The 13,240-nt window shown below is 51.8% G+C and overlaps 1 protein-coding gene across 2 annotated transcripts in view; it reads right to left on the bottom strand.

The window, feature by feature from the left end:
* Positions 1–13,240, bottom strand: part of Cars1 (cysteinyl-tRNA synthetase 1) — a 45,661-nt gene that overhangs the window by 30,094 nt on the left and 2,327 nt on the right. The window contains exons 2-6 of one of the 2 annotated variants that reach the window (XM_020168799.2): positions 8,180–8,428; positions 3,634–3,725; positions 2,150–2,238; positions 1,510–1,606; positions 894–992 (exon numbers count right to left, since the gene is read on the bottom strand). In XM_020168799.2, coding sequence (XP_020024388.2) covers positions 894–992; positions 1,510–1,606; positions 2,150–2,238; positions 3,634–3,725; positions 8,180–8,428 — 626 coding nt within the window. The remainder of the gene's footprint in view (positions 1–893; positions 993–1,509; positions 1,607–2,149; positions 2,239–3,633; positions 3,726–8,179; positions 8,429–13,240) is intronic. The other variant, XM_020168800.2, reaches the window with a different exon arrangement.

The following is a 13,240-nucleotide window of genomic DNA, read 5'->3' as shown; positions in this document are numbered from 1 at the left end:
AGACACTGCAGAAACCTGGGTTCTGAGGCTGATTCAAGGTTCAAGAGGCCCCAGACCCTAAGACCAAGCAGACCAGATGCTGCCCTCTCCCCAGGTGGGACTGGGCAGGGCACTTAAGCATTTGGTGCCAGTTGTCCCTGTGCACAGTAGGGGTGAGAGCTGGTCTGGGGATTAAACGAGGTTCGAACATCCAGCAATCCCTGAGAAGTGAGGCAGCCCCCCACAGCCCAGCAGGCCCAACTCAGTCAGCCCAAAAGACAGATGTGCTCTAATTTCATGTCTTTTTTCCTTTTTGACATAAAATAGCATAAACATATTAGTAACTATTACTATAATTAGTTAAGATGACTTGAAATTATTAAAGAGAATAAAATGGCTTGATTTCTGCTCATTCTATGTAATACAAATAACTAAGCATTTGTAACAGTGCTTACTCAGAGTGAAAATATTAGATTGGAGAGATTAGCTTCTTCCACAATTCTGAAAATTTATGGTATTGTGAAGGTAATATGACTTTAATAGGATCAGCACAGCTTCTGCATCTCGGTCAGAAGTAGGTCTTAGCCTAGACGTAACCTTGATGTTGAGGACTGGAGAGTTGAGGGGATCGGCAGCACTGAGAAGGATCAGACGCTTTCCGTAAGTGGCAGGAACGCCATCTACTCTACACACCATTCCTGCACACCTGGCCTGGTGACTTTCTCACAGGCCAGGGACCACATCAGAGGCAGGTGCCTCTGATGCAGCTGACTCGAGTCCTGCTTTATAAACATCTGCCGCAGAGGTGCCACTCTGGGACAGTGATCTACAAGTGTGTGACAGCCAAGAGCAGAAGGCAGGGAGAGTGGGAGGCAGCGGAAAAGAGGGAGTCTCAAGCAGGGCATGGGGCCCACCTTCAGGGCAGCGCGAACATTCTCCAGCAGCTGGGCAGCCGAAGGCTTCTGCTCTCGATACCGCTCAAACAAGTAGTTCTGCCGGGCCCTCCTGATGATCTGCAAAAGCAGGAAGACCAATCCTGCTCAGAGCCATGCTCACCCCGTGTTCAGCAGTGGAGTCACAGTGAGGGAGGTGCAGAGACAACTATGGGTCCCAATCAGTGCGGAACTATAGAACACCAACACTGCCCTCCATCTCCCATCTGCCCAGCGAGCCTGAGGTCTACTGAGAACTTCCAGGTGCCTAAGGAACAGGCCTCTGGGACCCCAGCTTCCTGGAGAGCCAGAGACAGAGCAGGGCTTCCTTCCATAAAGCACTTATAGGGTAATGGACTCTTAACCAACCTGCTCTCTCAATGTGCAGGCTTTGCAAGCAGCATCTATACATCTGTGTAAGTGACTCTGCGTTTGCACACACTGTAATTATTGGTGCATTGAGGGATTCAGACAGTGTTTACCAGGTCAGATCTGTGTTAGCTCAAGCCTATCCCATTTTACTTACTTATCCAAAAGTCCTATCTTCTCTCCTATTACCCATTCGTATTTAAGTTTTAATGTAAATCACTCCCCTTACCTTATCATCAATGTCTGTGATGTTCATGCAGTAAAAGACGTCATAGTGGAAATAATCCTTCAGTACTCTTCTCAAGATATCGAAAGAGATGTAGGACCTAGGAAGTGGAAAGCACTCATTTTCAAGGGGCCCACACTGCACATGAGCTTGGCTGAGCATCCCTAGCCTGTAAATCTGAAATACTCCAAAATCCAAAGCCCATATCATGCCACAAATGGAAAATTCCACACCATGGAACTTTGCACAAAATTGTTTTAAAAAAAACTATATAAAATTACCTTGAGTTCATGTGTATCAGGTGTATATGAAACAAATGAATTTTGTGCTTAGACTTGGGCCCCATTCCCAAGAAATCTTATTATATATATGCACATATTCCAAAATCTAAAAAACCCTGAATCTAACATTTCTGGTCCCAACCATTTTGGGTAAGGAAAACTCAAGCTGTATAAGTAAAAGGATTCTGTGACCACACTCATGGAAACCCCGCACACCCACCCGGGTGAGGACCCCAGAGCTGGAGGGGTGAGGAAAACATCAAGGTCCCTGGGGAACGTGTCTGGGTGGAGTCCAGGGTGGTGACCAAGGGACTCTGGGTGTCCTTTGTGTTCTATAGGTCCCTCACAGGGTCAGGCCCTACCTGGCATGCCCCATGTGAGATGCGTCATAGACGGTTGGACCACAGCAGTACCACGTCACCCTTCTCCCATCTTGAGGTATAAACACGTCCTTGTTAGAAATGAAGGAATGATATCACAAGAAACTCAAGAAACTGCACAGGAGCATCAAAAAGAACACAAATATCACACTGGTTTGTTCTTTATAAACAGATTCACCAAGTACCACCATTTTTTTTGTGGGGGGAGGACTGGGTTTTGAACTCAGGGCTTTGTGTTTGCAAAGCAGGTGCTCTACCACTTGAGCTACACCTCTAGTCCATTTTGCTCTGGTTATTTTGGAGATGGGAGTCTCACAAACTTTTTGTCTGAACTGTCCTTGAATGGTGATCCACCTGAAATCAGCCTCCCAAGTAGCTAGGATTAAATAGGCATGAGCCACTGTACCATCTTTTTTTTTTTTTGAGATTGTGTCTCGCTATGTAGCCCGGGCTGAACTTAAACTCATGATCCTCTTACCACAGCCTGCTGAGTGCTGGGATCACAAGTATCCATGCCAAGCAAGACCATTTTGCTTTACTGGAAAGTCAGGGCAGTCTGGTGGGAGTCCAGTGAGAGTGTCTCAGCACTGTCCTCTGCCCAGGCAGGGGGAACCTGGGCCCCTTCCTCCCTGGGACCCTGCTCCTCTTGAGCATGGTGACAAAAGGAATAAAATTTCGATTTGTTGTGGAAATGTTGCTTATTTAACAACAAATGCTGCTAATAGCCATTACCCTGAGCCAAGAGCTCACACTGAATCCCACCTGTTCCTACGATTGCTATCTTAGAAAGTCAGTGTGCTGTCTCCTTTCCAGGTGAAGAAATCGAGGCTTAGGGTGGTTGGCCAGAGTTCAGCCCTGCAGGAGGAGCTTGGCTTGCAGGCCAGAGCATCCCAACACTCTCAGGCTTCTTTGAGAGCATCATTGTCAATGAGTTCCACAAAGAGACCATGAACTGCTTCCCTGCCCACTGAATGTGCTTGCTGCTCAAAAATTCACCAGCCCACAACTGCAGCCCTTTTTGAAACCCCAGAGCCACTGGCCACAGCTCGAACAGAACAAATCACACCAATTCCACTTAGGGGCTTCTCTAAGCCTATTGGGTGCTGACAACACCTGGCAGGCTCACCACTTTGACTGATCTGCCTGCTGCAACCACACGTCTTCCTGAAAACCTGTCAGCATTGGCATGGCTAAGAATGACCTCCAGCACCCATGCCTGGGCAGTCAGGACACCAGCAGGTAATCCATGCTGGAAGCCAACAGGCCAGTTTCCCTGAGGCATCATGCATGAGTACAGCACTAGCCCTGGGCTGCAGAGGCGACAGCACAGAACTAACTGAAGGATTCTGAACCTAGACTGGAGGGAGTCTGGAGCCCACAAGGTAAACAGATAACACTGTGCTCCCTGCAAGACATGGGGCATCTCACCCCTTCTTGTACACACCATTCCATCAGACCTTCCTTACCTTATTCCGGGTGAGGCTGTTGTACAAGCGGAGTTTGCATGGCTCAGTCCCAGATGGGGGGGACCAATGAGGCTGCACTCGCCGGCCCTTACCTGGAGGCAGAGAGCAGACAGGTCACATGTGGCACTCAAAAACCCATGCAGGTCACCACTGCATTTCAAGACCTGTGATTTTCAGTAAAGCAACATTGGGTGATATGAGTCTCTTTGGCTTTGATCATGCCCTGCGTGGCATGGCATTCCAATGGCAACCTGAATCTCCAGTGTGACCAAAGAATGCCTATGTGTGCACAAGTGAGTCCCAATGCCCTAAAACCCACACCTCTGCTCACTGTGCAATGCTGCCCACTTTTGTGGGTTAGATGGGCATGGTGTCCTCTGACCCCACATGCTGATGTGACACTGGCTTTGCTCTTGCCACCTTGGCTGCTGCCACCTCCCAGGAGCCCTCACCTGGGCAAGGTGAGAGTTCACAGGGGCTTTGTGGGACACAGATTACAAAAGGTGTTCTGGAGCCACCTTGTCTCTGGGTGCAATAAGGCCAAGTGTCAGGCACAAGCAGCTACTCCTCATGGCCCGGGCAGGCCATGGAAGAATGGCCTCCAGGCCATCCTCATTCATACTTGGGCAGCAAGGGGCCAGCTGTCAGTGCTCGTCCTGTAGCCTGGCTGACTCTGACCTTTGGATACACGCCTGTACCCCGACCCTCAGGCTTATCCTCACTGCTTGGCATACCCCGAGCTCAGTCTTCTTCTCCCAGATCACTTGCCTACACACTGGTGTGTCCTGGGCATGTGGACCCTTCTCTCCAAGACAGACCTGCTTCAAGCCCTGGAAAAGGCTGTACTCGGTCTGCATGTCTGAGAGGTACAACTGTTCCCAGGGAGGAGAAACCACACACCCCACACAGTCAGTCCTGCAAAGCTGACCTGAGTCCCTGGTGACTTTCCATCCTGCTCTGTGAGCCTGCTCACCTTCCTCCTTGGCCCTACTCAGAAACAAGCCCGGCACCTCAGCTGTGCACTTGGGTCTCACTCAGTCACTGTGGCAGACTCAATGCACCTCAGCATGGTACATGACCCCAGGCAGGGCCTCGCCCCCCTCCTCCCCCCCCACCCCCCCAAGCTCAGTTGCAGAAACCTCCACAAGGGAAGGTCTCATACAGACCTGTTCCCGTCTTCCCTACCAGGCTGCTTGCCAGTTTGGCTCATAGGGGCTCATTTCCTGTCCCCTGCCACAGGTAAGAACCTGAATGGGCCCCACTCAAATCTACTGAATGAGGCCAGTGGGTGTCCTGCTGGTTCCCAGCTTGAGGGTCAAGGATAACTCGTTCTGGCCCCCGGCCATTTCCAGGTCCCACCCTTGCCCTGGCCAGGGTGCAGGACGTAGTAAATAAGAGGTGAGGGTGAGGAAAGACAGCATACTGTGTGGAGAGCTCTGGCATCATCACAGGTAGACACAAACTCCGAGCAAGGAAAACCTCAAATTTGTAACCAAGTACCAGGTGCTCACTAGGCTCAAGTGCAGTCTTTAAGCCCACTTTTGATGCAGCAAATACCCTAGAAGAAAAACCTCCTTCCTTGACTTGATGGTGCTCAACTGCTGTTTTTTTATGATTCTGCCGCTGTCCTTGCTCATTAAAACCCTGTAACTCCGGAAACATGAAAGGACTGCAGCACTGACTAAAGGTGGTTCCCAGAGCAGCATGCCCGAGAGAGCCCTCCCAGACATGCTGGCCCACCATCTGACTTCCAGCTCCCCTGGTCCTGGGTTCTGAGGACATATGGCAGAGATGAATTCAGATTTGCAAAAGGGAGAGACAAGAGAGGCCTGACTTTCACAATCCTCTGCTCCCTCCACAAGTCCCCGGCTTAATTTAGTGAGACTCTCCCAACGCTGCCTGATGCCCCACAATCTGCCAATCCTTGCCACTGACCCTGTGCCTCTCCAAGCATGCTGTCAGCCTTTGTGTGGCTCCTTCTGAGATGGTGTCACTCCACAAACACAGACACAAACATGCCCTGGTCAGGAACTGTCTGGGCATGTGAACAGTGTTGAAACAGTGTCCCTGACCCAATAACCCCAAAAACAATAGGACAGCGTCACATTTTGAGGACAGCTGTGCCTAGAAAACGGGAAGTGGGAAGACTGAAGGTGAAAGGATGGAGGAGCTGCCAGGAAGCACTAACCTGCCAGGAGCTCACCTCCACCAAGAAAACTTAACCACGAGGTTGAGGGCTGCCTGCTGGGAGAGCAATGCTGAACTTACATCTTCTCCAGACATGGCCTCAGCTTCCAGAAGACCTGTGCCTTTCCTCAGTGAAGGGTACATCTTCCTCAGAAGCAGAGCCCCAGGTCTGGGTGAGGGCCACTGAGCAAGTTCAAGGACCTGAAATCAAGTGGACCTCTGTGCTGGAGCCACAGAAAGAAGGCTGACAGGGTGGCAGGAAGAAGGACAGAAGAAGCAGAGAGACAGAACAGGGAGGAAGGGGCTGATCCGTAGAAAGGGCCTGGTTTCAGGGGAAGGAGCTGTGAGGATTGAGCAGAGCTCCCTGAATTTCTATGTCTGAGGGCATCTTTACAGCTATGGCCTTGGCCTTGTGGGGAGGACACAGACAGCACAAGGGAGAGGCCAGTGAAGGTGCCCCAAGGGCCAGATGTGGGCATATCTGATGCACAGAGCAGCCAGCAGGGAAAACTTCCCACTCTACTAGGAGGAAAGGTGGACAGTATTAGGGAATGGGGTGAGAAGGAGAGAGATGTCTGAAATCAGGGCAAGGCTCTGATTTCCACATCGACATGGAGGTACTGCCTGGGTACTGCCAACCCAGGGATGTGGGTGGGGACACTGGAACTCTGAGAGATCTGAGACCTAAAGCCACTGGACAGCGAGTGGCATCCCAGGCTCCAGCCCCCACCTCTGCCTTCAGCCCTGGCTCATGTGAGCTCTGTGCAGGGGCCACTGACCTCACTCACGTCTTCCCTGGGTATATGTGGTCCTGGTGGTCATATAGGCAGTACGAGCCTATTAATGCCGTCCACAGTCCATGCTTCCACCTGCCTGAGTGCCTCGGAGCAACCCCGTTAGGCAGCAGAGTGACTGCAGTGAGCAGTCTCCCTCTCTGTAGGTCAAAAGTCCTTTGAAGAGCAGAGCTCTTCTTTGCCTCCTAGCAAAAGGAGGCATCCTGGGATGGATCTGCTCCACTCTTCCAAGGTCTGCGAAAGAAGCCTGGACAGGCCCTGCTGAGGCTGGGGCCCAGACTGCCCTTCTCTGGGGTACCTAGGTCCCCCCAATCCCATTCCCCTGATCTTGTTCCCAGCACCACAACCTGGAGGTAGAGCATGGCATGGGGACAAGCTGACCCCTGAGCTCTTTGGAGAAGGCACCTGACACCGCAGATGTCACCAGGGTCACTACTAGATGCAAGGACAGAAGAAGTTGTCTAGGGGAGGAGACAATTCACACAGCCATACCTCTGGTGCTAGAAATTTTGCTGCAGGATTACTCAGAAAACCAAGACACAGTCTGACCCTAGAGACTTGCCAACTCCTCTGCATGCTCTAAATCCCCTACCCTGAGTCCGGAAAGCCCCCAGGAGGCCTCAAGTGGGGACCACCAGAAGTCAGCACTCGGCTTGCCCTGCATAGAGGAGGGATTATCCCACGGCCACAAGCAGAGGGCTCATGGGCCTCAGGCAGCTATGGAAGGGAGCACCCTTGGATGCCAGACAAGATGATAAACCCCAGCCCATGCCCTAAGCCCCTCCAGCAGTGCCTTCCCACCAAGGACACAGCAGTACTCACAGACAGTGGGCGAAACCATATGACTGACTTCATCTCAAAGTACTGAAACTAGACTGGTTTCTGATTTTTAAAAGGTTCAATGCCAATTAATACGGCTTTAGGGTTTTATGATATCACATGTGGAGAGACACACACTACAGTCTTATGAAAACAATAAAGAAAACAGATGGCGGAGTGACTCAAGGGGTAAGCGCATCTGCCTAGCAAGCGCGTGGCCCTGTGTTCAATCCTCAGTGATCCCAATAAATAAATAAATAAGAATAAAGAAAAGAACCAAGTCAAGTCAGGGCACCCAGCCTAGAGCCTGTAGTCCAACACGCTGCATGGCCCCAGGTGGCCCCTTGGGCCCTCCCCCCACTGAGTGGCTCTGCTGTGCCAATGATGAGAACGTCTTGTTACTGAAGAACCATTTTCACAGGTCTCGGGGCTTGAACTTGAGGCCTACACCTTGAGCCACTCCATCAGCCCTTTTTGTGTTAGGTGTTTTCAAGATAGGGGGTCTCGAGAACTATTTGCCCAGGCTGGCTCTGAACCCCGATCCTCCTGATCTCTGCCTTCTGAGTAGCTAGGATTACAGGGGTGAGCTACCGGTACCTGGCACTGTCCTATCCTTTACCTAGTGAGCACAGCTTCTGTCCTGCCCAACATCCACTGCTCTGCTGCACAAGTACCCATACAACGATGAAGGAAGTCCTTGACCTTGGAGCAGAGGTTCTAATGGCAGGGAAGCCACTGTTACTCACTTGCTTGGAGCCCACAGGGCTCGACTTTGTCACAGGGGCCACCCAGGAGCGCTTCTATGTGCCTGAACCACCGAGCCACGTGGAAGAGCCTCGAGTCCGAGGGCGGGGCTGAAAGCTGCCTGAACACGTCCACATCTGCCTGGGACAGTGAGTACCCCTGGACATAGCTACGCGTGCTGAGGTGCTGGTCCAGGGCCCGTGCCCTGTCTGCCTCGTCACTAATGTTCAGAATGGACCTGTAGTCAGCAGCTGCAAAGACAGAGGGCACAGGATGTCAGGTAGGAAGGAAGTGGACACAGGATGTCAGGCAGATAGTGGACTGACGATGTCAGGCAAGCAGGCGGAAGGGATGCTATGTCACACAGGCAGAGGGCACAGGACATCAGGCAGAGAGCATGAGACATCATACAGTCAGAGGGCACCTGATGTCAGGCAGGCAGGCAGGCAGGCAGAGGGCTGCCCCAAGGCTGCTGGGCAGGAGAGAGAGGCACGCGTGTCCACACCCTTTCCCAATGTCAAGCATCCAGAAGAGGCAGACCCACGGAGTGAGCACAGATCAGTTTTGCCAGGGGAACGTGGAGTGACTGCATAATGGATATGGGTTTCCTCCTTGGGTGGTGCAAACACTTCAGAGCCATAATGAGGTTGTCTGCACAACACGGATGCCAGTGGACTGTTCACTTCAAAATGGTTAGCTTTTTATTGTGTGAATTTCACCTCAATTTATAAAACCTATGACAAAAAAAACCTGACTCCCCCAAAAAGGCCCACATGCCTCTTCTGCAGTGCTGCAACTCTCCCTCTAGATCCTGGGAGATGGAGGTAGGGGGTGAGGAGTGGGTGAGAATTGCAGAGCTCTATGATTCACAACCCTAAACCAAGAGACCACCAGACCTTGTGTGGCTTCCAGCAGCAAAAGGCTACATTCTCAGGATGAACCTAGGCCACCTAGACTAGGTACACTCAGGGCCACCAAAGGGGCTATTCCAGCAACACCTGACCATGGTTGGCTCCTTCCATAGCACACTCATTATAAAAGGGCAAAGGGCTGTGAAACATATGCCACAACTCAGGAGTATCTCAAAGGACACCCAAAGCCCACCTGCAGCCAATCTGGGCCCACCTTCCAATGAGTCCTGATCCTAGGTCCTCACCTCATCTCCTTCCTGAGCAGGGGTGCAGGCCCAGCCCACCCCTCACCTAAGCTCCTGCACCACAGTTATTGGCCAAAGCCCAGTCACAGCACCACCTCCCCTAAGCCTCACCTACCAGCAGCACAAGCGTATCTCACACGGCCCCAGCCTCTGCCCTCCGCTCGCATGGACTGCACCTGCTGCTCACTTATGGGAGGACTCCTAACTTCCTTCCCTGTTCCACATGTCCACTGCCCTCCTGCCCTTTCTCCCCACAGCACTTCTCCCTGCCTTCACTGTCTGCTGTTTCCCAGCCATGGAGTCTGCTTTGCTTGTGGCTGTATCTGCAGCATCCAGAACTAAATTTGCAACTTTCTAGACTCTCAGTGAAGCTGAGTGAGAAGCAGAGTGGTGTGGCCAAGTTTTACTTCCTACAGGGCTGGCATTTCACGTACCACTTCAGGGCCTCCTATGCCCCACTCAGCAAGGACCCCAGCATGCAGGACCAGCATGGAACGCAGCTGTCCTTCACCTGGCTCCATGGCTTGCTCAGCTAGGGATCCAGGAACTAGGCACTTTTCACCCAGACCTTCTGACTATCAAGTGAGGTAGGATGTCAGAAGACCTTGCAAAGGTGCCAAAGGGTGCTGGATGCCCTGAGGGCCACCCCCACTGGCCCTCAGGTCCCTTCCTTCCTCAAGCAAGTGGCTCTCAGAACCCAGAGTTTTGGGGGGGCAGTCCTTCATTCCGAGCCCTGGTGAGTACTGTCTATAGGTGAAGGAGATCAGACGGGTCTGTGCCTGCACTCTTCAGTGGGGTACTAACACCACTCTTGTGATCTTGCCTCCTGGTTATTTGGATGGAGATTCTGACCCGACATCCCTGTTCCCAGGGAGGAGGAAGGCAGCCCCTGCACAGCAGTCCTGAGCACCACTAAGCCAGGCCCAGGAAGACCTAATCCTAAGTAAACCTCCTCAAACACTCTTCCACAGAGCAACATCCTTCCAGGAAACTTCTATGTCACCCAAATATTCTCCTCTGACAGCCCGGCAGCCTGTCTACTGGCGCCAGCAGTGGTCCTGTTTATATGAAGATGATGAAGCTCACTAGAGACACATTGGAGGACCTGCATGAGCTATGGACAGAGCCAGGTGAGACAGGTCCCCGTGGGGCTCCAATAGTGGTCCAGAAGCTGTTCCTTCATGTGTCACCCAGGCCAGGGCTGGCTTCACAGTGGAGAAACAGAGAGGAGCAGAAGGACAACAGAGACACGGCTTCAGCTTCAGGTTCCTGCCCACCCTCCCCCCATAGCACACTGACATAAGCTTACACTCAGCACATTCTTGAGGATACAGAGACCACCAGGGATGCCCAAATGTCACAGTGGTGATCTACACTAGGCAAGGCAAGGCTACAAGTGGTTTATTCCCTTTTTTTTCATTGCTTGTATTTTCTACACTAAGCCCATGATATTCTTATGAGAAAAACACACACTGTTCTAACAACTACAACAGCTTTCGAGCTTTAAGGAAGCAGGTTGGGATGGGAATGAAAGGGGTGCAAAGGCTCTGGGAGACCAGCCTCGGGCTGAGCACCTGCTTTCCTCATGCGTAAACCACGCTCATAACAACATCCGCCTTGTAAAGCTGTGGAGCGCTAAGTGAAATTACACTTATAAAATAGTTAAAAACCACCTGGCAAGCGGCCAGCGCCTAGCCCGCCAGCATTATAATCACTCCTGCATTATCATGGTGATTATATCTCCTCCACTCCCAGAGAGCTCCCTGGAGGAGCTTGTCAGGATCACAGACGCTCCCAAAGGCACTGCAGGGAGCAGCCTAGACCACCACAAGGGAACAAAGTGGTTGGGTAATGACCCCTGGGGGTGGGCAGGGCGCCAGGGAAGTCTAGGCTTCTGAGAGGCAAGGAGGTTTTCTTGGGTAGTTGTGGTAGCTACATTGGGTGTTCCCAGAGGAAATGAATAAAAATAGGTCAGCTTTCACAAGGTGGTGGAGTTGAGCCACCTTGGTGACCATCAATCTGAGTCTGGATGAGACAAGAACACTTGGGAGCAGCCAAATTGCCTCCTAGGGCCACTCAGTGGAGTTTGCCTCACCTGGAGCCTGCACACCCCATGCCTGAACCCTGCCCTGCCTCCATGGGAGGACATGCCCAACTGCAGGTCAGTCCGTAAATGCGTCAAAGGACAGGGCCTCTGATGGTGGGAATGTCCCAAAGGAGGACAGGGACTGTCACAACTTACAATGCTGGAGTTTTTCATTTGTTTGATGGTCCTAGGGCTTGTTAGGCAGGTGCTCTCACTGCTTGAGCCACTCCAGCAGCTCTCTGATCTCTGCCTCCTAAGTAGCTAGGATTACAGGCGTGAGCCACCAGCACCCAGCAATGCTGGAGTTGTTTCATAACATCTACTGAGACCACACAAATGCAAGCATTCACCCAGGGATTGACCCAAACTTACTTCATATGATGCACCTTCAAATGACAGCCAGGCACCTGCTCCCAGTCTGGCTCCTTCCCGTCAGCACTCATACTTGCCTCAGTGCCTGTTTCTGTTCCCCACTCCCTCTGGGAGGTTCATCCAGGCACACTAGAACAGCGCCAGGGTCATGCTCCCACATTTTTGGACTTCCTGAGACCTGCCAGTCAGGACCTCTGGGGGTAGGCCTGGCAAGCAGGGCTCAACTAGCTTCTGGGGACTCCTGCACTTACACCAGGTTTCTTGACTCCAGTGTGGCAAGAATCCCTGGGAGGAGGCAGTGAGCTGCTAAAAGCAGCCACTTACACAACAGTTCTGTGCTCCCCATAAAGTCCTAGGAAGTGGGCAGAGTCTGAATCTTCACACACTCCCTGGTGACCTTGCTGCTGCTGATGTCCCCCTCCTCCCAATGGAGTCTTCATTATGCAGAAGTCTCAGGGGTGCAAACACACCCCTCAGCTTCCAGGCCACCTCCTCAAGCTGTGCTTCTCCCGTGACCCTGTGGGGTACACCCACCTCGGCAGCTCTCAGGCAGTGGCCTGGAAAACACTTCCCCCCATAAATCCTAGGGGAGGAGGCACACAACCATTGCGCCCACCTCCTTGGAGCCAACGCCACAACTTTCAGAGTCCAGAGTCTCCTTGCACAATGAAAGCTCCCCCTCTTTTGAGCCATCACTCCTCACAGGAGGGCCCTCAAGCATCATCTCTCCCCAGGGAATGGCATAACGCCTTCCTCCTTCCTGGAAAGGATGCTACTGGTAATCAGGAACACTCAACTTCCTCACATACTGAGATAAGTAGGTTCAAAAAGAAGCCATCACTGCCACTGGGAGGAGGCCACCGCCTCAGACTCTACATACCTGGGCACGTGGAATCCTGATGTCATAGGTGAGCAAGTATTTGTAGCCTACAACAGATACATTTCACTCTGCTTTGGGACCACAGTTCTCTCGTCTTAATACAATCTTGGGATCTGGAGGCCTACTGGCTTCTCCAAACAGAATCTACAAAGGTGGCATGGCATCATGGGCAGAACCCTTATTGTTGCCAATCTGCCTGGGGGAAGCCTGGCTCTGCCTCTGCCTCTGGCTAACTGGGTGATGTCAGACTCACTACTTGATCTCTCTGGACCTCAGAGGTCTCTTCTGCACAAGAAGATACTACAAAAAGCTACTCTGAGAGTTACAGGGGAGAACACAGCTAATGTCCTTACTCTAGCAGTGCCTGGTAGAAATTTATACTAAGAAATGCTAGCTGAATTATGATTACAAAGATACTTTGAGTTAGACAACATAAAAATTAAACTAAGTTTGACCTAGTAGCCCCAGAAGTGATGTCCCTAGTCTACAGGAAAAGGCCTGAGATAAGCCCCACCCATCTGGAGGTCCTGAGATGAGCCTCTCCTATTAGGCCCCAAACACATTACCGA

The sequence above is a fragment of the Castor canadensis genome, chromosome 1 (assembly GCF_047511655.1).
Source record: "Castor canadensis chromosome 1, mCasCan1.hap1v2, whole genome shotgun sequence".
Taxonomy (NCBI): domain Eukaryota; kingdom Metazoa; phylum Chordata; class Mammalia; order Rodentia; family Castoridae; genus Castor; species Castor canadensis.
Note: the sequence above shows the minus strand (reverse complement) of the source record. Positions and strands in the feature narration are given on the sequence as shown.